Source organism: Coloeus monedula, assembly GCF_965178545.1.
Source record: "Coloeus monedula genome assembly, chromosome: 5".
Lineage (NCBI taxonomy): Eukaryota > Metazoa > Chordata > Aves > Passeriformes > Corvidae > Coloeus > Coloeus monedula.
The window spans coordinates 30986584-31013374 of NC_138785.1; the positions used below are offsets into that span (position 1 = coordinate 30986584).

Here is a 26791-nt window from a genome sequence, read left to right on the forward strand (position 1 = left end):
TTAAACATCGGGAAGCATACTCACAATTAACTTTCACTATGCTCATTAAACTTCACATCCAACATGACCTGAGGAAAAAACTCCTCTTGCTGTATCTCGAAATGTATTATATAAATGCAGTGTAGTACATAATGTTGTGCAATATCTGTGTAATATATAGATTTAAGACTGTGTGTGGTATTACACAGTACCACAGAATTTTCTGTACAGAGATTTCTGAAATTGAGGTATATGGACAAACACATCCAAGTAAATTCTAAGGCTGAGATTTTGCAATAAGATCATTTGATGTAAATTAACATTATTATCTAGTGTCTCTCTGAGTACCTCATAGTATCTTACCTGAGCTTCAGGACACTAAAGCAGCTTCTTTGTCCTTTGCAATAACGTCTGCAAAATGACAATACAATGTGTTTTGTACCTCTCAAGAGTCCATAAACTGTGACTTCAGTCTCAACCGGCATGAGAATACTTTCAACACAAGATACTGTACAAACAGCTGTATAACACCTCAAAGCACAAGCTAACATCAGAAGAAAACTTGTATATTCACATAAAGTTTTGACCCCAATAGAAGTAGCTAAGACTGTTTTTCTAAAATTTTGAAGTACATAGCTTCCAAGAAAATTGAGATTCGTGTTTGATACATGCAACTAGCACACCATGTGATGAAATGAGGGAAGAGAAAACAGAATGTTTGAATAAAAACATAGAATATCTTTACCCAGGGAACCATTTCATGCTGTATTTTTCTTTGGAAGAACATCATTTCTTCACATCCAAAATCACAAACATGAAAACAAAGAAAATAAACAGGCAATATTTTTCTTCTATTCTCCCTCCTACCCACCACCATCCAGTAAAACTCTACATCAGATAATGTATTCTGACCATCATCTAGCATCAACCTGCTTCCACATGCAGTATCATCATTTTGAAGTAATTTTACCTATTATTTATTTCATCTCCACCCTCACCCTTCAACACAGATACTCAGACCTGGAGCCCTCACTTTTGAAGGTCATTTGAGAATCCATGCTTGACCTAGAGCAAAGGAGAAGTCTTTCTGACTCATCTGTGTACCTTCGTGCCCAGAGCTGGTCTCCTGCACTCAGCGTTCGAGGCTTCAGCGACACTGTTTCAAATTGCACATAGGTCTCTTTTGCAAGTTCAGCTTCCTTTGAAGATTTTGGTCTTAAATGAAGTTTTAAAACTTTGTAGAGTAAGAAAAATATCAGAGGTAAAATAACCACGCATGCTGCACTGCTGGCCACTATCAGAATAGAAAACTGAGAGCTGCTTTCATCAGTTAACCCATCAGTGGAGAAAACAACACACTGCTCTTTTGTAGGTGGCACCCCTTTGGGTGAGACACATGCCATATACTGAGTACTAGGTTGCAAACCATCAATTGTGACTTTGTTTTTGTTAGAATCAGTGCTGAGAGGCAACATATCTTTCTCACCATACTTGGAGTATAACACAGTCACAGCAGAATTGCCTGTGGCACTGAGAGTGTTCCAAGTTAAGGTCACCCTTTCATCAGTTTCACTGATTACTCTTAGGTCCTTCACAGTAACATTTTGCTCAGCCACACCTGCTGTATTCAATGAAGTATCCTCACCTTTCTTGCTTAAATCTCCAGTCTGCTTTTTGTTCCCATTTGTCACTGCCTTTGAAATTTTCCTTCCATCTAAGATGAGCCTGGATTGTTTTTTGTCAGTAAATGTCATGCTGGTTGATCTTTCAGTGCTAACCAGAGCCGTGGTGGTTGGTGTGGTGGGAAGAGGTGTGGTTGTCCTCTCGGGTTCCTGCTTGGATTCCTCCTGAGTTGTATTCTGCCTCTCAGCCTCTGGCTTCCTTCCATACTTCTGTGGTGACAGAGTTGTAGTAACTACACCAACCACTGTGACAGTCACAGCAGCTTCTGACATTCCTGCCAAGTTCTTGGCTTTACATCTGTATTCTCCTGCATCCTTGTATGAAATTCCTGTCAAGCTTATTATGGACCATCTGACACCCTCTCCAGGAGTTTCTTGAATTACTATGGGAAAATGCAGAAAGTAAAACATTATGAATGGGAAGTAAAGAGGAAGTAAACATTATTAGACTACTTCTTCCCTTTCTGCCAGAAGGAATCACATGTATGAAAATTTCAAAAATTAAAAACAAGCAGTCAAAAAAACCCAACAACAACAAAAAAAACCCCAAAACTAAACCACATTTCCAAAACAAACTGTGGAATTCCCAGCCATACTCTATTATTAATAAAAGTGCTCAGCTTCGGTCAAAATGGAAACAAATGTCCGGTAATTAGAATATAGTCTGCAGTTTCACTAAGAAAAACAAAACCACATAAAGTGAAATCAAATGTCTTAAAGTTGCTATTGACTCTCAAATACAAGACCCACTGACTTCACATGACACTGATCATGCAACCCATTTAAAACACTATTGGAAATTACCTTTGTCGTAAGATATTTCAGTACTCTTACCTTCATCAGACCTATGATAACTGCTAACTCCTTGGCATTAACAAGTAGCATTTTTTACATTTAAGTTACTACATAAGTGTCTGTCATAGCAGCTAGAATGATATCAGACAATGACAGCCTTGCAATATTTGCAAATAACACAGAAAACATGAATTTGGAAAATCTTGTGTTTACAGTGCTGAGTTTTAACTGGTTCAGTTATGGCCTCACTGGCTTTTTCAACATTAACATTTTCGAACAGACATTCCAGCAACAAATTCTCCTTTCTGCTTTCCAGCTTCTGAGTTAGGGTTCAGCTAACCCAACCTCCATTTTCCTTTATCCTTCCCCCACTTCAACCATTTCTGCCTTCCACACACATTGCTCTTGTAACAGACCACATCCGGAATCAAAACACTGCTGGAGCTGTTAAGACTGAGAACTAGACAAAGAATTTCATAACAACCATTGCACAGATATGACTACCAGCTTGGTGCAATACATGGTCCACTGTTACTCACTACAATAATCTCAAAGTACAAGCAACCCGACAGTTTTTGGTTCTCCCATTTCCTATAAAAGAGCAGTTGTACCTGTATAGTTCACTGGAATATTGTCTGACCTAGTCCAAGTGAGCTGTGGTGTTGGGTACCCTGTGGCGTCACAGCGTAGCAGGACATTGCTGCCCAGTGGTGAGGTGATTTTTGTTGCTGAGGTCATCACAGATGGTTTAAGACACTGCTCTAACTCAGCTCTCTGGAACAAGATTCCTGCCAGGTTCTCAGGACCACTACATGAAACCAATGGATCAAGAAGTACAACAGAGGTGTCCACAATTTTGGAAAATTCAATTAGCTTTGAAATGCGACAGTCGCAAAACCATGGGTTGTCCTGAAAACCTGAGGCAGGGAGAGAAGAGGGGAAAGAAAAGAAAAACATTGTCAGTCAATATATGGATATTGTGATTACAGTATGACACATGACTACCACCAAATACAATCAAGGACAGTCCTGGACCTATTCTGAGTTAATCTTTTCTCTTTCAACTTGTGTTTTTTGTTCAGATGATTGGTGGGGGAGTATTTTCAGAGGTTAGGGAGAACAGTATGGAAGTTTATTAAGCTAAATATCATCTTCACAGAAGTTTACAGGAGCATAGTGATGTGCTGGCACTACCTGTGCTTAACTTTGCTATTTATCTAGGAAAGAAACACTTTGAAAAGATGTCTTAAGACTGATGATATATTTTCACCTGCCTGTGCCTACTGGAAAGACAGCTTCTCAGGGCTATTACTTCAGGTCACTCTCCTCTGCTATAAGTCCTTCTTTGGGCTCTTACAGCTTAACCTTCCCTGACCCTTTTTTTCAATGCTTGAGGAGAACACGATGTTTTAGGGTTTAGAGCTTACACCAACATCTCTACCCCTTGAAAAGGAGGGATAAAGACTAAGGAGAAAAAGGTTTATGCCAACAAAATTCTTATCTGGCTCTGAACTACACCAATATTGTTACAAGCCTGGCTTCAATTTAGTACAGCCTCTGAAATATATTCAAGAAGAATAAAGAAGAGTAGAAAATAGGAAGGATCACAGAACACCATAATGACTGCAATATTTTTATGATGGCATATAGGAACGCTCTCTCTCTTCTGTCAGGGACAAAAACATTTGCTTCTTGGTTCCAGTCTATGAATTAGAAGCTTTTCCCTCCTCGTGAACTTATTATATTGAAAGACAATAGCCATCTCTGAGGATTATCAGTCTAAATCCTCAGCTGCTATTGATTACTCCACTATGTTGACTTTCACAGAGCAACAATAGCTTCACCAGGTAAAATACAACCCAGCATATCACTCAGGAGTTCAAGTATTTTCTTACTGGACTTACACTTTTGGGTATGCCTTTCTTATTTTTACCGAGTACTAATAATAAACAAAACTTATGGCCTGAAATAAAGATGGTATGCAAGGACCCCTCACTACTCAATTTACTGATCAGTACAATAGACAAGTCATATAAGTCAAACCAGTATTAAAAGAAAGAAAGAGCCTTAAACACCTGCTAATATTGTTCAGTGTGTATTGTTAAGAATTATCAAAACAGCTCTTGGAAAAATCATGGAGTTTGTTCTGGAAAAAAACTGCAGATGAAACAATACTTGAATATTTTACTACTTCTTCCTTTTATCACCAGACCAAGATTAGGTTATTTTGAGCATAATGGTAGTGATTGGTTAAAACTGTGGTAAACCCCAATTAATCCCTGCTCTTTAAAACAAGACTTGACCTGAAGAGATTCCATGACTTTGACATCACAATCCAATTTCACCCCTTGCAGACAGAAGAGATTTTACATCTATTCACTGCTTATTATTTGCTGGAACAGAGAAGAAGTCAAAGGAAAGTGCATCAGCAACTGCTTTTCCTCAAAAAAATCTCCAAAATATAAAAATTTGTCTGCAAACTTCATACATATATTCATAAGGAGAAAAGATACAATCCAAATGTTTTCCATATCTAGACACATCAACTGTTTGTGCTTATGAAAATTCTGCTCAATCAAGCACATGTATGCAACTATTTGTGCTCATCTTTTCAATTAGGGAAGCTTTGTAGTTATAGACAATACTCCTGTCATTTTCTTTTTCTTCTCGCTTGTAAGGGGTCGATTTTTCTCACTATGTTAAGAAATTTACAGCAAGAAAGGAAGGGGTTTCTTATTGTTTCTAACCTATTCAAAGCACTCAAAAGCCTTTGAAATAGACCAAAAAAATGGTTACATTAGAAAAGACCTTTAAGACCATCAAGTCCAACTGTTAACCCAGCCCTGCCAAGTCCAGCACTAAACCATGTCCCTCAGTGCCACATCTAAACATCTTTTAAATACCTCCAGGAACGGTGATTTCACCACTTCCCTGACCCCACTTTCAGTGAAGGAACTTTTCCTAATATGTATACCTACATAGCTCTCATATCCTCTCAGTGTCCTGAAGAAAAGCCAAAGTCATTAAAATAGGTATCAGAAATTGACAAAATAAAAGGAATGATGAAGCAACGATGAACAGTCCCTAGACTGGATGGTTGTTAGTCCAGCCTGGGACACAGGTTTGACCATCTGTGTGTAGGGGGAAGGAAAAGTTATGTCAGCCAGTCACCTCATCTTCCCCATCCATTATGATTCCTGTGCAACTGCCTAAAGAAGCAGGACTTATACAAATACACAAAATATATACAGCTACAGGAGTTCCTTCCTTGCCTCCATGGCACAACCCTTCTGTTTATCTGTGTCTTGCCAATATCTGACAGAATTCATATTATTTCTAGCCATTGTAAATTGTCAAGTCATGTGAATTCCCAAAGTGAAAAGATGAAAGCACTATTGAGTTGGAAGCAAGACAAAACACTGAATTTCATTGTACTTCAGTTAGTGTTGAAGAGAACAGAAATGTGAATGTAAACCTAGTTTCCAAACTACAAGGGGCATTTTGAACTTTAACAGCTTGTGTTGACAGGATGTTAGAAGTGAAAAAAAACACGTTAAAAAAATAAAGAAAAGGTTAAAAAGGGGGGAAAAATAAGAAAATGGAAAAGATTAGGGAACTTTAATAAAAAAATAATTTCTTAAGAAGCAAAAATGAAAATAATGATAAATCTCTGATGGCACATGTGTCTGAGGAAAGAGAAAGTCTTTATAAACCCTGGATTATTTGTAGAAATATCAAGGCAGCTTGTTGATCTGAGAAAGAAATACTAGCCCAAGAAAACAAACATTGATAAATATTTATACATTGTGATATACCAATGCAGTGTTATTTTAATATTAATTACTCTTTTTCTAGAAGATTTCTAACCCTTTATTCTAGATTTAGCATATTTTATATTTACTCTCACACATTTGTATGTGTGCTTGCATGTACAACGGCAAACTTATGTGTATGTGTGTCTGTGCATGCACATTTTTGTAGTCTTTTGTAGCAGGGTTTCCCTGTGCTGTGTCAATATGGACTTTAGCTACGAGCAAAATTTCCTTTGTAAATCAGTAACCAGACTCAGACGATAACTTGTGTAGCACACTGCTTTTTCAGTTGCTGCGAGATAGCAAGATGTAAAATATTCAAGTTTCGGGCTGATAGAAATATTCATCACAGCTTGGGCCAGCCTACCCCAGGCTCTTTCCAACTGAACCTACACATTTTGATCCATGGTTCTAAACAGCAAATTCTAAATCCAGCACTGTGTCACATGGCAACGGTTAGGGAGTAGTTTCAGGAAAAGCAGTATCTACCCAATGGCTCAGCGTAACAGCTGGGAGCCTGATGGACCTGCAGCATTCCAAATTTCTGCCACCTCTGCACATAACAGAGGCAAGATCTCACATAATTGCCACTCTGTCAAATGCTGGACTCTTCTGTTCCTCTCCGTGACTCACCAGAGCCCACCATACGGAAAACGCTACTGCCATTGTTCCTGCCAGAAATGTAAATCTCTGTACGGCAGCCAGTGCTGAAACATAGCTGTGATTTGGATCAAAGTATTAGGCTATGGCTCCAGAGGTAACCAAGAGGGCCAGATGAATTTACACACTGGTCCCCCAATCATTTGCCCTGTTTAATTTTCAGCTCACTCCACAGCTTTGTTTTGAGCTGTTCCAAAGGGCACTTTCCAAGGCAAAGCCAGACATGGGTCCAGGGACAGTTTACACTCCAGGGATTGCTCCCTGATAGGCTTATGGATGAGAGCACACCAAGGGTGGCTCCCCTCTGTCCTGCCCCCAATGCAAGTGCAGCAGGCTTTGTACCTCCAAACGATTCTGCATGTCTGTCAGCCCTTCAGGCATACAACGTACCCCTGCTGTTTCATATTACAAAAGCCCAGTTGAACAGTTTCCAGTGCAATTCTCACATAACTTCAGGCAGGTTAGACTGAAGGAAAAACATCCCCACCCCCAGAATTACATTTTAGAGTCACTCTAGAATCCTGTAGAGCTCACTGAGAACCAAGGGCTAAATCTTACGAAGTGTGGAACAGACAGTCAGCTTTAAAGAGAGCTGGCCCTAAACTGTGTGGATGAGAGCCAGAGTGAGCCACTTGGCCATATTCCCTAACCTTCTTTCATTTAGCACCATGCACACACAAAGGAACATCATACAGTGGGAGGTAGTTAAAAAACCCAAACCTCTTAGTACAGAGATGATGAACTGGAATACAGGGATGCTAACACACCAGTCCTCTGGCAAAAGTAGTCTTTGGCTCCTCCAAGAGTCCTTGAAGCAAACATGGGGAACTTGAAATTTCTCATATGTGCAACCATCTTGGTGTTCAGTCAAGACACTGAAGATAAAATTGCCTCTTGGTGTTAAAAAATACATTTGCACAAACATTAGAGATTAGGGTCTTGTTAGTTTTGATCTTGTTAATTACACACAAGTGACAATCCTGTTTTGACAGAACCAGGACAAAAGACAGCTCAAGCCATAATTGATTACACTAATTAGAATCTGACTGCTGTTTTCCTGACTAGACAAAACCAGCATTTATTTACTCTGGGTCCCAGCTTCCAGCAGAGTTCTGGCTGCAGTGACCATTCCATGTAGGTACATAGGTCAGGCTGAACGCTCCCACAGAGAGTGGCTGGAGCACATAGGACACTCTTGAGCATCAAACCATGCAATTGTGGTCATCACATTTTAAGAGAAACATTTTTTTAAACCTAAAGGAATCCAAATGGAACCAGTAACTATGGTAGAAAATGAAGAAAAAAAAAAATACCACACACAGCAAAAAAAAAAATGCCGAACCAAACCAAAAACAAACAAAAAACCCCAACAAAACCAAAACGAAGCAAAAAACCCCCATCCAAACAAAAACCAAACAACAACAAAATTAAAAAGCCCACAAAACAAACAAACAAACAAAAAACCAAAACAACAACAACAAAATCAACCAAAAAAAACCCAAAAACCTTCATATTATATTAGAAGCTGGTGAAAGAAATGGTGTGGTTAGTTAGGATGGCAAACAGGGAAGGAAAACCTATGAAAGACTACTACAAGAGATGGTGATTAGTTTTTCTGTATGCCCATGCCCTATAGGACAAGAGGTAATCAGCTTAGTTTGCAGTAAGGGAGATTGAGGTTAGATATTAAGAGAAACTTTCTCACTACCCTGATAGATAAGCACTGGAGGAGGTTACCACGGAAGGCTCTGGGGTGGTCTGGCCACAGGCTTTAAGAACAGCACTGGCTTTACCAGAATGGCTCAGTTTCTCTGGATCTGTATCCCAGCAGGCTAGGTCCTTCCTGACCACATACCTCTGTGATCCCTATCTGTAGCTCAGAGCAGGAGGAGAGTATCTATGGGATGCGCTTCTTCCTCAGGCTCCAGCAAGCCCAATAGAGACAGGAGGGGTGTCAGAAAAGAGGCACAAATACTCAGTGGAGTCTAAATAAACTTGTCAAAATAACCCATGACACAAAGAGCATTGCACTTTCTAATCTCCAGAGAAAGGGGATGTTTTCTTATTCACTACAGAGTTCCTCATGTAGCAAGCACTGTCTGTCTGCTTTGGGATACAGTCCTCAGAAAACTATGATGTCAATGAAAAAAAAATCCACCTAATTCCTTCACAGCTTATCTAAGGTAGATTTACTCAATGTAACACAAGGAAAGTACTACCTGGCATTATGTATTCTCAGGTGCAAATCTATAATAGCCGCACAGAGCCTCCCTTAGCACCTAACATTAAAAAAAAAAAAAAAAAAAAAAAAGAGAAGCAAGATTCTGTTTAAACCCAGTGTGTGTTACCCTCTGGAGATCTGTGTTAAAACCCGATTGTATTTCATAACAGAAAATGGTCCAAAGGTCACATCCCAAGCCCCCAAAGAACTCAGTGCTGGCACCAGAGGGTTTGCCAGGACTACAGGAGGCTGGAAGAGTGCCTGCACCAAGGAAGCCTGCAGATGGTTCCAGAGTTAAGGGGAGAGAAGAGTGTGTGAGGTTTCAGGATTTTTTTGGTGTTTGTTTTTTTGACTTGGGTTTGGGGTTTTTTTCTTAGCTTTTTTTTCTTTTTCTTTTTTTTTTTTAGTTCCTTTTGTTGTGTCTTTCAAGTGGTGAGGACTATATAAGACAAGAAAACCAATTAACCTCATGGACTCCCACAGGAGATCATGATGATTAGATCTAGCACAGTCAGCTCCCACTTTACAGCCTCCTGTAGTCTTCAGTGCGGGGACAGGGAAAGGAGTACTGAGATGGAATTACTTTTACAGCTTTTGCTCTTTTTTTTTTCAATCCTGAATAAATGAAAACCCTTTAATGATGCAAGCCTACAGTTATCAGGCTTATGAAGCCATGAAGCCTACTTTCATCTATTAAGTTACTCATAAAAAATATGATCTGAATGAGAGTTTCAAGCTGCAGCTTCTGCTGTGAAACAAAGCAGCTGAACAAATCAACAGTGAATTGTGGGGGTTTAGACCAAGAAATTGGAAATACGGGGCAGTACAATGCAGGACAGATCTTTACCAGTCCTTACAGAATTGCTGCAGTAGAGACAGCCAGCTGGTTTTCCTCCCTTCCACCTGCTGCACTACAAAAACATCAAAACATGCACTTACGTGTAAACACTAGAAAAGACATAAAAGAACACTACTGATAGAACTGTTCCAGCCTGAGACTGAAGAAGAGAAAGGAGTTACCCTGGCAAGACTAGGAAGTGGAGATAAGGTTAAGATAAAGCACAATGCCACAAACAGAACTGATGCAATTGCATACTAGAGAAAGGGATCAAATGATGAAAAAAATCAGAGTCCGATCAAATTATTCTTAAATATTTACCTCAAACACTATAAAAAGTACTGTGGATATGTAGGGATCATATTCCTGTTCTCTCTCATATTCAATATGTAAATTGGGCAAAAACCTTCAGGGTAATTAGTCAGCTTTAGAGTAATGCAAGGTCAACAGCGGTCCCAGGAAGAGCAGAGTTGCCCTATTTTGAGCCACCAACACCACCTGCAGCATTATGCCACAGGACAGGTTTTATATGAGGATCAGCTCTAGCTACTTGCTTGGCCTGTGAGCCTCTGGAAAAAGCTATTGCAAATGGACATGCTTACAGTTGCAAATACATACAGAGATGAGGGAAATGTCACCAGAAACACAATTTAAGTTATGCATTTATATAGCTACTGAATACTCCAAACGGCCTGCATTCCTGCAGGCTGGATTCTCTTAGCTTTTACTTCGGTTTTATAACTTTGAGGTAACAACACACATGGAGGTCACTATCTTAATTTCATGGTATCCTGTTACCAACAGAAAATAAACAAATAATAACAGAGCAAACCAGAAGTCTGACCTGGGTAAAAACCCCTTCTCCTGCATCCAAGGCTGGTGCCCTAACAACTCTCACTTTCAATTTAATGTTTAGGTGTATTTCAATAAGGAACGAGACAGGCTGTTTAGCATACCCAAAATTACTCTCTGCGTCACCAGAATGTCTGTGTTCTTGGACATGACAGCTCCTGAGAAGGGGGGCCAAATGTCCATGAGGTCTGATGGCAAGGTGGTCAGCTTGTTGCTGGATAGGTCCAGGTAGGTGAGGTTTCTCAGGTAGCGGCCAGCATCAGCGGGAATGCTGGTCACTTTGTTGTTGTGCAGATCAAGAGTCCGTAAGTTGGGCATCTCTGCCAGGGATTCCCAAGGGAAAGTTGAAAGCAGATTACCATCCAGCCTCAGCTCATGCAGCTGTTTCAAGTTATAGAAGCTGCTGATATCAATGTTGGCCACACAGTTGTAAGTGACCCACAGGTATTTGAGATCTACCAGGTAGTAAAAGGCTTCAGTTGGAATCCTTCGTATGACAGTTTTCTCTATACGAAGTTTTACAGTATCCACAGGAATATTCACAGGGATCTCATACATGTCAGGGTCATTACAGAGTACAGACCTAGCACAAGGGGGGAAAAAAAAAAAAAAGGAGAGACATATTTGCATTTATTTATCAGAAATGTTTACTACCAGAACAAAGAACACTGAAATCAAGAACAGTCCTCTGCATTTAAAAGTTGAACAAACTCCACAAACATGGAGTCTCTAAAGACAAAAAGAATACAAAGCAGAACTGATCCTTTCACATTAAACCTAGATTTCCTCGATTCTAAAGTATGTAAGCACCACCATCTATCCACCCCTCACTCTATTGGCAAATGAAAGACAGAAGCCATTGTACAAGTAATAATACATGCAGGTATCTCAAGTGTGAACTGCATGCCCCCTTATTAAAATTATTAAAATTCAAAATGAAGATTACTAATCTCTAATTTTTCTGTATGATGAAGATTCAAAGTATTTTCTATACTTACCTTTCAGAATAGACTGAAAATTGAAAATATACCAATGAAAACTCAGTAAAGAAGAGCTTTCTAGCCCTCTTTCTGATGCCTATGTACAAATTACTTGCTTTATAGAGATGACAAGAACTTTCTGCTCACGATGATTTCAGTGAAATGGGATTTCTCAGCATTTTCACTTATTTGATTTCAGGAATCAATTTTTTTGGCATATATTGTTTGCACATACTAGCTTGAAGATTCCCCTACCCTCTGTAAGTCTATCCTTAATTTTCTCCTCCTTTTCTCTAGATTACTCCTTTATTTTACTTTTTCCTCGTGCAGCTTTATACCAGATAGGCTATGACAATAAATAGCAATGACAAAGAGTATCTCCTAAAATTGACATGACAATACCAGGTCACCACATTTCAAATTAACCTCCTTACTATCAAAAATTACATGATTTACTGCAGATTAAAAAATAATAAAAAAAAAACTACTGTGTTTATTTAAACCAGAATCACCTTACAGTAGTTAACTAGTTTGTAGAAATAGAAATGACATTGCAAAAGCAGGAATGTCATGGAGCAGAAATAAATTGCCTCCTGAAAAAAATGAAGATATAGAGTAGCTATTTGCTAAGTACAAAGCCATAATCACCATCTGCTCCTGCTCAGGAATGCTGCTAGCCATAGAACACTAATGCAAAATATGCCTTCGTTTCAACTATGCTAGAACTAATTTGCAATCTCTGAGAAAGTTATCTCTAATTTCTTCTACCCTTTTCCTTATAAGTTGCCCTATATAACAAATAATAAAATAGATACCTTGTTCCAGTGCCATCGCTTCTGCCATGGTAAACACAAGTGCATTGTGAGGGACAAAAGCCATGAACTTCTTCAAAAAAACTCACTAGGAGGTAGAAGTAAATAAACAGATACATAGCTTCCTCCCAGAAGAACTGACATGAAGAAATATGAAAGCTTTATTCCTAGGCACTCATGTGCAGTGTGCTACGAATGTGAATGCAGCCATCCTTTTAGCAACAGCAGATTACAGCAGATTAGCCGAGATCTGTAGTTGCTTAACCTTCAGATGTATCCTGAGTGGCATCAGTTAAACCAGCTCATTCTTTACTCTGTCAGAACACACTCTGCTTCAAATCACATCCAACCGTGTTCCAAGGCTGTTTTAATATGTAGATTGTAGAGCTAGTGTGTAATAAAATATCTCTCTTCTTCTCCTAAGAGGCAGTGCATCAGTTACTGTCCATAAAGTGTTCCAAGGTTCCTGAAGGAAATCTAGTACACCATGAGGATATTGCATGGCATTTTCTTTAATACTGAAAATGACAAATTAAGAGGAACCCTAGATTGCAGAGCTTTTAAAAAATCTTGTAAAACCAGACTTTTGCCAAAAATACACATATACTTTAAATAAGTTTTACACTGCAAAGCCAAACTGCATATGCACACACATATAACAATTGGAGATAAATCTATACAAAGTCAGCTTTTTCACCCTGAATAAATCCATTGCTCAGACTGCCAAAGGTATCTCTTGAAAATTAAACATCAGACCTATATAAACATTGGATTGACTTAGAAGTGATGAGAAATTACCATAAATATTTACTCAGTTTTATGTGCCTCCCAAGTGTGGAGTTTGAAGGTACATTTTTCCACATTTTCAGGATTTGCTGTGCAGTCACAAGCACTAGAAACATGCTACTTACAAAACAAAAGCTGTCTTTCCTACAAATTAATTTGGTTCTGCCAGTCAAAATTTTAAAAACACTTTAAATATGTTGAAATTCCTTCAAAATCCTAAAACTTAATAAAAGATCCTATGGGGTCAGGGTAAATATTTTGACACCCTAACATATTCACAGAAACAGAACTTTGCAAAGCATATCAACATGGACACTCAGTAAGGAAATATAGAGTGACAGGGAGTATCCAGAATATTTCAAGTCTGGAAAACTTTCAAGGGAAGTCGGTGGAAAGTACTTCATGAAAGGAATCAATACACATGGAAAATCTAGGGTTACTGAACCTAAGCACTTCGCACTTTTGTCTTTACTGGCCCCTCTGCCACCTTGTCTAACTCTGTAAGAGCCACAGTGGCCACTTTGCTACCCTTTTTGTTTGGGACAGACATACTGGGCCAATAAACCACTCAAAAAACAAAGTCTTGGCAGGTTTTGTCTCCTTAACTTCCCTAAAAAGATTACAGTGACTAACACAAAACAGCTGGCTGGGAAAGATTATTATTCAAAAAGATTAATTGTCCAAAAGATTAATTAACTTGAACCCAGATTTCACTCCTTTCCATGTAACTTATGCAGGCAAATGACTGGAGTTCTGCGATGTCAGTGCACGTTGAGATACACTCATGGGCAGAGCATTGTTTATGGTTATCTCTTGTCTTGTCTGACATCGCACCATTGCCAGGATTGCCCTCCGAAACCTGCAAAGGGCAAGAAAGGGAAAACAGAAAGATCATTAGCAGGAGAACCAAATAGAAGGAAAAATTTGGTAAGATGGTCTTAACTATTACAATAGTTTTCAATTTTAGTAGAATGCACTTAATAAAAAACCATGTACTTGGAATTCAAAAGGACCTGGGTCTTTTCCACTTCCAGGTACAACAATGTCTTTCATTTCTAATTTCATTTCTTCAACAGGGATTGCAGCAGCTTTTGTTTATCCCAGGAGACAGTACAGCCACAACAAAGATGAACTGAATGGGAAGAAACCCAGATGTTATTCCATCGGCTCAGCAGGATCAGGTATGTTCACCTAGGCAGAGATCACAGGCTCTGCTTGAAGGTTGGTAGCAGAGACAGGAAGAATGCCTCTTTGCAAAACACAGTCCTCAGTCAGAGGCACTGGCTTGATTAGGGCATTTGTTATGCTTGCTCAAATCAGAATAGGCTTAACCTATTTACTTCAATGAAAAGGGTCAATCCATCCTAATCAGTCAGAATAAGATACATCCCAAATAAAAACCAAGAACATCGACACAAGTTACACATCACTAAGATGCACACACTTTGGCCACAGTCATTAAAACCAGTTTACTACTGATGCAACCCAAATTCCATACAGAGAAAATGCAAATGGGACTTTCAAAAGCTATGTTAATGTCTCAAATGCACGTATCCATTCCGTATGTTTTGATGATGATCAAAACAATTTATTTCAGGCTTTCCTGTCCAAAAAGTCATCTTGGTAAATTAACTGTGGTGTACCCTTTGCTAATCAGCTTGCCATATTTTACAGGAGATCCTTCAATGTTCAGATGATATGCTAAAATCATGAAATGGACTGGTACTAAATTCGGAACACTTACTTTTTGTTTGCAATGACATAAATGCAGGGATTATAGAATGTGGAAGATTTTGCAAAGAGAGGAGCTATGATGGCCATTGCAGGAGAAATTTTCTTTGGGTCTCCAAAGGAAGACCACAAACACACAATGGAATATGGAGACCATGCCACCAAGAACATTAAAATCATCACAACAGACATCTGTAAAACAAGAGGAACAGACATATAACTAGTATTACCTCAAGATGAAGACCTCACAACAAAACCTCATAATATAAGCACATGCACCTGGGTAAAAATAGAGCTATCCTGAATGAAATAATACATAAACAAGCATATCTGACACATTTTGACAGTTTACACTGAAATCTCACTTTGGGGATTTAATAGCACACCTCACTGCCATGTGTTTGGCATGGTGTCATTTCATTACATACAATATTCCTTCAAAGTCAGCACTACTCATTATGTTAAATCTGTCCATCAAGAGTTTAAATTACCGGAGAGGACTTCACACATGAATTATGACTGCCATAACAAGTCACTCTGGGATGCTCTTACAAACAATAAATATGAACAGAGACAGAAATTTAAGCCAAATATTTAATTAGGCCTTAATAAAAATGTTTCATAAGGCTTAATTAGGGTACCATTAAATAAAAGAAAGTAAATGTTCTAGGACATATAGTTAAGGAACCCAGAAGTGTCTTCTTGGTTTAATGAAGCATTATAGACATGTTCAAGTAGGATACAGAGGAGGTATCTGAGCAGTCATGTCTTCTCTGCCTGCCTGCCAGACAGAACAACCTGGGCATGTTGGGGCTCATACCCCAGGACATGCCATGCCACAGCCAGACCTGGACAGTGACAAACTGGGGGTAGTGAAAGTAGGAGAGGTATCAACTGAGACAGACTTTTCTGGCTTCTGTCAGGGACATGAATCAGTGGTGGAAACTGGGATGGAAATCTCAAATGAATCAAGAGGACAAAACAAAGCACTGGAAAACCAACCAAAACTGCAGGGCTGCATACACACAGGATTCCCTAGTGCTGCTCACTACACCCCTGGTTAGTTTTTCAGAGATGAGCAGAATGAGAAGAAGTAAACAGCTGCTTTGTATGAGCTGCTCTAGAGCACAACCAACACACAAGCAGTGACTGTCACAGAGGATCCCTGTTTAAATACAAACACAATACCAAACACAATATCAAAATGTAAGAAAGAACTCGTTCATTTAGAAGTTTGGTGCATAGAAAACTGAGAGGATGCTAATTTGCAAAAAGCAATTCTAAAGAAAGATATTGTTTAACTCCAAAACATTACTTTTTTTCTCTCCTCTTTTATTGTAATTTAGTGTCTTCAACTGCAAAATAGAAAAAATGCATTTTCTTAATAGACATGAGTCTAAATTTTTAATTGAATCCTCAGTTTCAAGTATTCTGAAAGTTCTTCACAAAAATAAAACACTCAAATTAGTCTTTTTAGGTAAAAATACTATTCTTCAGAACTTAGCGATGAGAAAGTTTTCCAAGGAATGCTGTTTTCACTGATAAATAATTCAAAAACATAGGTACATACTCTTCTGTCCAATTCTCTCTCACTTTTTCGTCATGCCCAATCATAAATCACATCTTTACACAAAATCAAAGGAGCTGGTGAACTTCAAGATTTCTCAATGACTTTTATACATTAAAAGAATGTGAACCTTCCAGGCAGGATATATCATTTCATGCCATAACTCACATTTGCTACTGCTTACATAAGAGATAAGCTCAACAGACCGAAAAGAACAAGGGATTGGAGCTGGAAATGCACTCTCGTTCCTAGGCCATGAGTTCAAATGAGACTTGACCAATGCATTTCAGACCAGACATAGCTGTGAACCAAGCACAAAGCCTAAGAACTCTGCAGACACAGAGTAAAAGCTCTCCTAGAGCACCTCAGAGGTACATTTCTAGGTAATGACAGAGGAGAGAGGCAAGGAAAATTCACAGTGTTCCCAGCCTTCAAAGCAGCTATTCATCTGGAAAGAGTATCAGACCAAAATTAAACAATCTAGTGTGGTAAGTCACGCCAAGAGTTTTCACCAAGGCTCAGTATCAGCTAATATTTAGTATGAAAGAAAAAGGGGAATGTAGGAAACCAAAATCCTTAAAAGGTTGCACCCCGTTCCTTTGCCATTAGGACTTTAACACAAAAGAACTTGCTTAAAACAAAACATGCACTCATTTACCTTTGTCACATCTACTTGGTCAGACCAATCTATGTTAATGCTCTCCAGGCAGTTACTGCTGGCACATTGTTTCATCGTCCGGGAAACATTGTAATAACAGTAAAACATGACTGTTAAGGGTACAACAAAATTAACAGCAATTACACTCATTGTGTAGGAAATAAAGGACCTGATAAGACAGAAAAACAAAACAGAGTAACTTACAAATAGCCATCCAGGAAAAGTTACCAAAGAATCTGGTATTTTGATATGATTATGAGATTTTACAACAAGCTCTAAAATAATATGGAAAATTTTCTTTAGCTTCTTTTTTTATCAGAAACTACAAGTATTTCAGTTTTGAAGCATGGCTCAGTTCCTATGGGTTTTTTTCTAGACTTGCTCTATGTTATTTCTGTTGTTTTAAATTATTTTTAAAAATTTTGCTACATACTTCAGAAAGAAGTTATGCTCATACAGTGGTGAATTAAACAATTTTAGACTTCTGCAAGCTAGCAAAGTTAAAAGAAAGCGTGAGGGGGAATCTTACGCATCATTTTTCCTCCAATTTACTGTGCACGTTGCTCCAGTGGGATCTGGAGCGTAGCTGGCCCAGCCTGCAACAGGCATGGAAGCCCAGAAGACTGCATTTATCCAAGCAGCAAGGATGAGAGTGGCATAGCTACGGGTGGTCATTCTTCTTCCTGCGGCCAAGCACAGACAGTCACAAACGGTACTCATCTGCTGCTTCCTTCCAGTGACAAACTTGAGTGACAAGTGGCTTCCAGCAAGCACATGATGGGTTAATAAAGACCCTTTCCAAGGCTTGCACTCCCAAACACTGTAGCACCCCTGTTTCATTCTGCTGACTACCATCTCAGTCCTTGCAGCCTTTAAAGCCACTTGAACACCATCAGCCATTCCAGCTCCCAGCAGACAGGCAATACCTGATCCCAACCCCACGCCAAAAGCTTATTATGCAACAGTGCATTCAAGTACATCCTTGGAAGATTGCAGGGGAGGAATTAACTGTTACAACACAGCTGTAACAGAGGAGAGAAAAACACCCAGGGTGGTGTTAACACAGCAACAGAGGCACACACCTGCTTGACACAGGTCAACACCTCACACAGCCAGAGGCTTTTTGTGTGCTTCTCTGTATGGATGTGGCCCTCTAAAGACTGAAAATGGCCATGAAAACACAATTTATAAACAGAGTAACAGCCTAATGATTAAGTTTTCACTTTAATGAGCAGCATGCCAACTAGATAATTTACTAAACCAAGTACTGTATGTTCAAGTTATGCCCAGTGCTGTAAATATGGAGTCATTCATGAGAAAACAATACAATCAAATCAGACTTTTATTCCTCCCAATAGGGACTGATTTTTGACCCTAAGTACAGTACCTATATTAGGCCTGCAGATGGTCAGGTAACGGTCAACTGCAACAACAGTCAGCAAACCAATACTTGCCATCCCAAAAAAGATATTTAAGGCAGCATAGATCTGAAATGAAAATAAACAAACAAGAAAATCATTTCTGAGAAATCTTCCAAATGTACAAGAACGAATCTGTGTACTGAATCAACAGAATTCAGCTGGAGCTTCTTCCATAAGCAAGGTCCTGAAGGAACTAATTCAATGCAGGCAATTTGAAGCTGGCTCATTAAAAAGCAAACATTTCAAAAGCACATGCTTGCATGCACATTAGAAATCATAAAGACAATAGTCTCAAAATAAAAGAAACACTGTCCTTCAATAAGGAAATTTTGAAGTTCAGAGTTTGGAGGGGTTTATTTCATGTTTTCAATACATGTTAAGGAAATCTGAAGAGGATTTGGTCCATCAGAAAGAGTGACAGCTTTAGCAAATGTGAGGTTCTGAATTATCACTCTCTCATCTGTTGTATAACTACACTTATTTCACAGCTATGGTCCACTGCTTTACCTCCTCAGGCTCCATTTTTATGTGTGTCAGATCTTTTGCACAGAGTGACACATGCTGAAATCCCAGCATGCTCCAAATGCATTTGCCCCATCATCCCATGGGAAGCCTGACCATGAAGGATGACTGGGAGGGCTGTGTTACCACTGGCACCCCAGAAACACAGAGCCTGAGCCAGAGCACACAGCACAAGGAGTTATGCTAGAGCCACATGGCATTCAGCCATCTCAGATCACAGGATTCATTTGGTTTAGGTTGACATGAGTTGTGCTTCAAGTGGTTTTAACTCTCAAAGCCTTGGTAGTGAGATCTCACATCAAAATGAACACACCACAAGGCAATCCAGATCCAAGGATGTTAGAAGTGAGGCTTACTGCCAAACCATGTCTGAATTATGAGCTTGAAATAACTGTCTACTGAGGCAAGTGATGTCAGATTGTGATAAGCATCCGTTATATAAATGTCCAAAATGTTTGCCTTATGACACATTTTCAGTATATAGCTTCACATTACTACTCATTTTCCCAGGCACTTAAACCCAACAGTCTATCAATAATGTAAATTAAAATCACTGTACACAGTGAGCAAAGGCCACCATCTCTCTGTTATGGAAGTATATGCTTTTCAGTTAGTCTATTCTTAAAAACAGACAGCTATTAAAATTAGGCTAAATCTTTAATGGAGACCAAGAGCTTTAGAGGCCTTTGCTTTGGATATCCTATTAGTTCCATCCAAAAAGGGCATGCAGTTGCCAAGCAGAACTCACCGAGATCTGTCAAGCTCATCCTCAATTCAGTAGCCACAATCAAAGTCTTTAACTATCAGCTAAGTCATCAAATGTGCATGTGCTATGATAACCATCTTCATTTCAGGATTTGATTTTGTAAGCCTTCTTAAAGCTACTTTAAAAAGTCTAGTTGACAGATATAAGGTTACACTTCAATGTTTTCAGATTGTAAATATATGCTTAAAGTGAAATTCACATGAAATACTGTCTCCAGGTATTGCTGACATCACAGAACATCAGCTTCAGGTCCAAAGTTGAATTCTGCATCTCCTCTTTATCTCTTAAAATAACATGAGCTAGAGCCATTACTTATTTCTCAGTTTGCTTTTAAGCACTCAAAACATTCTCTTTAACTGAATTGCAATACCTGGCATCCAGTATATCCAAATTTCCAGCTTCCATGCAGGTCTGAGGCAGCAGACATGGGGTAACCAATGCCACTAACACCAATGTCAGTAAAAGCCAAGTTGATGATAATTGTGTTGGTTGCTGTCCGAAGCTCTTTGTACTTAACAAAGATGCCTAACACAACAATGTTACTGAAAATGCTTATCACTCCTGTAAAAACACAAAAAGGAAAACTTTACAAAAGATACACACCAGCCAGTAATACACAGGCAGAATAAAATGCAGCCTATTGTAATATGTAAGTCCCAAACAAGCTTTATTTTCAGTCAAGTGCAATTTTGCAAAGAGGATAGACACCAGAAAAGGAGAAAAAAGCTTTTCCAATTAGGCAACTTTCACCTGGATTCAGTAAGCGCCAACACTGGAGCATTTGCCAAACCTGGGACTTTCAATGCAATGACAACAAGCATAGCAGAAATTCAAATGCATCTAGGATTACACTTCAAACACTCCAGCCACCAAGTACAGTGCTGACCTCCATGGTAAAGAAGAATGTGAGCTGGTGACAGGCAACAGAATAGTGCTGGAAAAAAAACTTATGCACCTGATCTAGCAGAAGGCCCCAGCCAATACCTGAGGGTTTCCATTCTGGGCCGATAGTTTCCACTGTTCATTCAGACAATAACCCTGGGCAAAAGGGATCCAGAAACTTTGACTTTTGATATCACTATTCTAAACAGACTTGGAAGTCCACATTCGGTATGACAGTCATTCACTCAAGCTCCTTACAGAATTATTCCTCAGATCTGTGATGACAAAAACTGTAGTGTTTCAATTCATAGGTGAAACTTATATAAACAAAGCAAAACAAACAAAAAGCCAAACCAAAAATGTCTGCTCTCTGCTCATGAGGTCCCAAAGCTTTGCCAGTATCAGAGTTGGTTCAGGTCGCTGCAAATTGTATTTTCTAAGCCTTGTCAAGCAGTCTGGATGATTTGCACAGAAGCATGGCCTGCACCAGAGCCATCTCCTCCACATGACAAGGTTTAGGGCTGTGTCACAGCCACGGGAAAAGTCCAGCTCTGCTCTGAACTTGCTCCTGCCTCACTAACCCATGTGCTTCCATCCTTTTTGGTCTGGCTTGACTCAGCATCTGAAATCTATTATCAGGCAACCCAAGTAATTGCCAGGACTCAAAGAGTTGGAACAAACTAAAGCTAAGATGTACACTCTCCTTCCTTCACATCCGATCCCTCTGAACTTTGCTTTGGACTTAAAGCTCCTCAAGATGCCCAGGACATTCTTCAGGACATTGTGCATCAGGAAGCTTTTTCTGATCCTGGTGTCCTCCTTATCCTTCTTTTCTCCAGCTATTCCCATTTCCTAGCCAAATCCTACTACTCACTCTTGGAGTGAGTTTACATGGCATTCCTAAAAATAATTATTTTTGTTGTGGTGGTGGTTTTATTTTCTTCAGACTCCAGCCTGTTGTAGAGGTATCCAGAGCAAACTCACCTTCCAAACTTCTATTAACCCACTATTAACACAAACAATCAATAAACAGTTAGCAAGGTTAAAAACTCCACCTAGCACCTCAGCAGAGACGAGACTCACAGCCCTTATCAATATAAGGGAGAATTCAAATGTTCAAGCAAAGACAGACATTAAAAAAATAACTTGCGAGTAATAAGAGGAATTTATAAGTTTTTCATAGATTCCTTAGTCTGGCACAGCTGCTACAGTATCACTGAACCAAATCCTAAACTTACAAACATTTGTATAGCCTGGGCACTTTAAGCTACAAGTGGATAGTAGAATTTTTTTTGGTAAAAAACCACATTATCCATGGAAATGCCCCTCAGAATTTTTGGTTTGGCTTTTTGTTTGTTTTGCTTTGTTTATATAAGTTTCACCTATGAATTGAAACACTACAGTTTTTGTCATCACAGATCTGAGGAATAATTCTGTAGGGAGCTTGAGTGAATGACTGTTACACCAAATGTGGACTTCCACAAGCAGAACCCTCTTCCTTCAGTCACCCTGATATCTTTTTTATTATACCTGGAACTCACATAAGGATTTTCACTGCAACATTTTATTAAACTGATCCATCTCCTACATTAAAGAAATTCTCTTATCATATTCAGTAATTTTAAAATCAAATGAGGCAAAATCATAATTAACCCTCGGCTATCTCACTTTTAACACTGCCAGGGATGTCTGTTCTCAGGTGCAGGTTGCCTGCTGGAGGTCCAACATCTTTTGGCCACACAGATGCCACCAGCTATCATATTCATATATTCACACATTTCAGGAATGACACTGATCCTATGTGCTCCTAAAATTATCAAAAACAAGGAGCTGAGGATATGATCTGAAATGAACACCATAGTAAAAAAAACATGTGCAGTGCCAGTTCTGTCAGCTCTCCTGTTGACAGATAGCATGTCATCTCTTGGGAGAGAGGGGGCAAAAGAGAATTACAAGTTTAATAATACAGGCTTCTTATGAGGCATGTTTTAACAGATATTACAGCTACCAAGAATGAAATCAGACATACACCAGGACTGTAAACTCATATCCTTAGGGTGAAGGAAAGATCCTTCTAGACGCACTTAAATTTAATAATTCAGAGTCCAGTCTTAAAGGTAAGGGGGGGGAGGGGAGGCAACAAAAAACAGGGAAGAAAAAGTGGAATCTATATTCATAAAAAATGTTAGTATCACTAAAATAAAGTAATAATAGAGCAAAAAAAAAGAATGTTTTGAAGAACAAAAGATAAGACGGAAGAGGGATTCCATCTTGAACAAATTGAGAAAAAAAGACGTAGAAACAAGAAATGCTCTTTTTTTCTGTTTCTGAGGATCAGGTCAAGCAGATGAACAAAGTTTCTCCAGGCAGCAGCTAAGCAGTGGCCATTAAAAGGGCAACAAAGCTGGTCGAAGTGCTGGAGCACAAATCTTATGAGGAGTGGCTGAGGGAGCCGGGGTTGTTCAGCCTGGAGAAAATGAGGCTCAGGGTGACCTTACTGTTCTCTAGCAACCACCTGAAAGGAGAGTGTAGCCAGGTGGGGGTCAGTCTCTTTTCCCAAGGAAAAAGAGATAGGGTGAGAGGAAATGGTCTCAAGTTGCACCAGGGAAGAGTACTTCTGGGTATTAGGAAAAATTTCTTCACTGGAAGGGTTATCAAACATTGGAACAGGCTGCCAGGAAAGTGGATGAGTTGCCATCCCTTGGAACGTGCAGATATGGTGCTTAGGGACATAGGATAGAGTTGGACATGGCAATGTTGGGTAGTAGCATCAAAATAAAAAAAAAAAAATCAGGTACATGTATAATATGGAATTTACCTTTCCAGCAAGCATTTTAAAATGATACCAGAGCATTTCACCACCATAAGCAGAAAGACATCCACGAGGCAGCATAGCTTGCTGCAGCCTGAGTACCCCTGTTGTCATCACAAAAATGAATACACTGACCAGTGTAATGCTTAACAATTACTTCCTTCTCAGAAAACAAGAGAGAAACACTTAAACCTTTTGAAGAGCGGCATAATGATGAACACTGTACCCAGACTTCATTCTTATTCTTATACATCTGCTTATTAACAAGGCTTAAATCTTCCAGATGTGAAATTTGCTGCAGTAAGGCAAAGCAATCAATCATACTTTCTAATATTTTATGGATTTCATTGTCAAAAACATTTCTCATTAAGAAAGTAAAGATTTACTAGACTCCCCCAACTCTAATTAGAAATAAAAAACGAAAGAAAACTAAAACCACAAAGTAATACAACTTTTTTTTTTTTTTTCCCCCAAGACATATAATTTCCATGCAAGATTAAGAAAGAAGAGCTGGGTTGATTCTGGCTAGTTCCATTGATACCCTATGATCACCAATGATAGCTTTGATCCCGAACACCAGCTGGTCAAAACTATCTGAAAATATCACCTTGTTACATACAACATAATCAATTTTAATAAAAATAAGAGGTATACCTAGGCTTGCAATACTTGACCACTATCTCTAAAGCTTCTTAAGAAGCCTACTGATCTGTGTAGCTGTTCTATTAATTTCTTTAAAGACCTTAAATAAATTATTGTCTTTGCATCCAAAAATACCCACTTTTCCAGAACAGCAATTTGATACTCACCACTTCAGACATTTATGTTAAATAAACTGCGACCACCGGCGATACTATTTCATATAAATGTAAAATACATTAATACTTTAAAGTATTTTAAAATCTAACTACAACATGGAAAAATTTGTGGTACAGTCAATGAATAAAGACAAAACAGATTTGATTTTCCATAATAAAGGTATAAAAGGCCTGTTTTTAAACACAGTAGGTTTCAGTTTTGGTTAGGTGGATATTTCATTACTATGGCACTCAATGCTTCAGAAAAGCACTACTGAAGCACTTGTGGTTATACAATGAGGAAGTGTTTAAGGGAGAAAAAAACCAATTCTATAATCATTCAAGTTTAGGCAAAGACCACTGCAGTCACAGGGAACAAACACGAAGTGAAGCCTCACAGCGTGCTTTTCTAACACGTGTCATTGGTGAAAAATACAGCTGCAACTGGAATCTGCTCTTCTCTGATTAATGACCAGCTCCCTCCCTCTAAGTCACATTCCAACCCTTCCCCTTACATCCCCCTAACAGACACCCGCTCACATGCTCAGACTACACATATATTACTACAAACATGTAGCCCAGGAGAAATCTGAAGATAGCTTCAAGCACATCACAGAAAAATGCAAGATGTGACAGCTATGACCTATTTTTATCTCTTCTGCAAGCTGGCAGAAATTAATTCTCACTCTCTTCTATAATTACACATCAGCAAAATGTATTTTTTGAGACACAACGCTGCCTTCAAATATAGAGCAGAAAACTTAGATGTTTCTGCACACTTCGGATGTTTCTGCACATTTCAGTCAGGCAGCTGATTGCTAACTTGCCAGTAAATATGGGGAAAAGCCATCAGACAGCTGTCTAATACAAAATGAAATACCAAAATACCATCACTGTTACTATACAAAATGAGCATTCAGATCTACAAGTTCTATTTTAAAAAGCTACGCAACAATTTGCCAATGCCCATACCTGCTGTTATTAAGTAAGCTGCAACTATGTTGTGCTCAGTCTGTGTGAAGGCTGAATGAGCTTCATTGTCACTTTCTGAGGAATTGGATGAGTCATTCCAATGCATTTTCGACAAAAGAGTGTCGTCTATCTTCTGCAATAATTCATCAAGAAGACGAAACTCTACAAAACCCTGTCAGGCAAATTCTTTCATTATTCAATAGACTCACTGAACAATTAAAAGAAGGGGAGTAGGGAGGAGTTCCCCCTGCCATTGACAGCTTCCAAGCATGATTTAATTGGACTAAAGTTGAAAGAAGTTTATGCAGTTTATGCAGGAGATTGTTAATTAAAACAAAGAGCAGCACAGAACTGAGTAAATTTTGAACAGTATGCTTAAACTTCATTCTAACTGCTAATGAGATTAACTGTCACATGCCCCCAAACTTTTTCCCCCTCAAACCTCTTGTGCAATGCTCTGGAAACCTCAACAAAAGTTGACTCAGTTCAATCAATCATCAGCCTGGCTTGGAACTAATTCCCATCATCATGCAGAGCGCAAAAACCTGCAGTTCAACATGAATAGACAAATGTCAGCTTCCTTAAAAACAGGATACATTCACTCTAAAGCCCATCCCTTCAAATCTTTACAGACCTACTTCTTCAAGATTCCTTGTTTGAGTTAAACTCTCAGATAAAGACACAAGAAAAACACATTCCAGTATTTTCCAAAGTGAAGCAGCATGACTTTCAGAAAGCTCAGTTGCTACATTTCTAAAACAGCCTGATCTATAGAAAATGGCTGTTGAATATGCCTTAAAAGCCTGAACATCCTCCCTCTCCTAAACACAATACTTGTCAGCTTACTTCAGGCAAATTTTCCAAAGCATGTTGCTGGGCAGGAAATTACTGGGCATTTTTCAAAGACCTGAGCTGCAAAAGCTCATGTTTTCTTCCCTTCAGGGACGAGGTACCAGCACAACAAAGTACAGATCTTTTAAAAAACCCTGCATAAACATTAGCTGCAATAAGCCCTTGCCCAAAGAGTTTATACACAGTATCAGAAAGCAGCTGCTTCCTCTCACTCCTGCTTCATACCGTTTTTGCCTTTAGTCAGTATTCATACTGGGTATAAAAGTGACAAGGATAAGCAGCAGTGGTTTTTCAGCTGTAAGTGGTTCATAGGTAGGTCAAGCAGGTCCCAGGCTAGGGCTATGCCTTCTGAGCAGCAATAAGAGTGCAGTGACACAAAAATACAGTCATCCCA

The 26791-nt window shown here is 39.0% G+C and overlaps 2 protein-coding genes across 2 annotated transcripts; both read right to left on the bottom strand.

Moving 5' to 3' along the window:
- Positions 1 to 892: 892 nt before the first annotated feature.
- Positions 893 to 12858, bottom strand: LRIT3 (leucine rich repeat, Ig-like and transmembrane domains 3). The gene is made up of 4 exons (XM_082282441.1): positions 12635 to 12858; positions 10944 to 11422; positions 3068 to 3373; positions 893 to 2044 (listed from the first exon to the last, which is right to left on the bottom strand). The coding sequence occupies exons 1-4, from the start codon at positions 12748 to 12750 to the stop codon at positions 981 to 983; spliced, it is 1965 nt and encodes a 654-aa protein (XP_082138567.1). The 5' UTR covers positions 12751 to 12858; the 3' UTR covers positions 893 to 980.
- Positions 12859 to 14146: 1288 nt separating this feature from the next.
- RRH (retinal pigment epithelium-derived rhodopsin homolog) lies at positions 14147 to 25666 on the bottom strand (the record flags this gene model as incomplete). The annotated part of the gene is made up of 7 exons (XM_082282057.1): positions 25546 to 25666; positions 20453 to 20643; positions 18761 to 18860; positions 17903 to 18056; positions 17374 to 17542; positions 15162 to 15340; positions 14147 to 14276 (listed from the first exon to the last, which is right to left on the bottom strand). The coding sequence occupies exons 1-7, from the start codon at positions 25649 to 25651 to the stop codon at positions 14147 to 14149; spliced, it is 1029 nt and encodes a 342-aa protein (XP_082138183.1). The 5' UTR covers positions 25652 to 25666.
- Positions 25667 to 26791: the final 1125 nt, after the last annotated feature.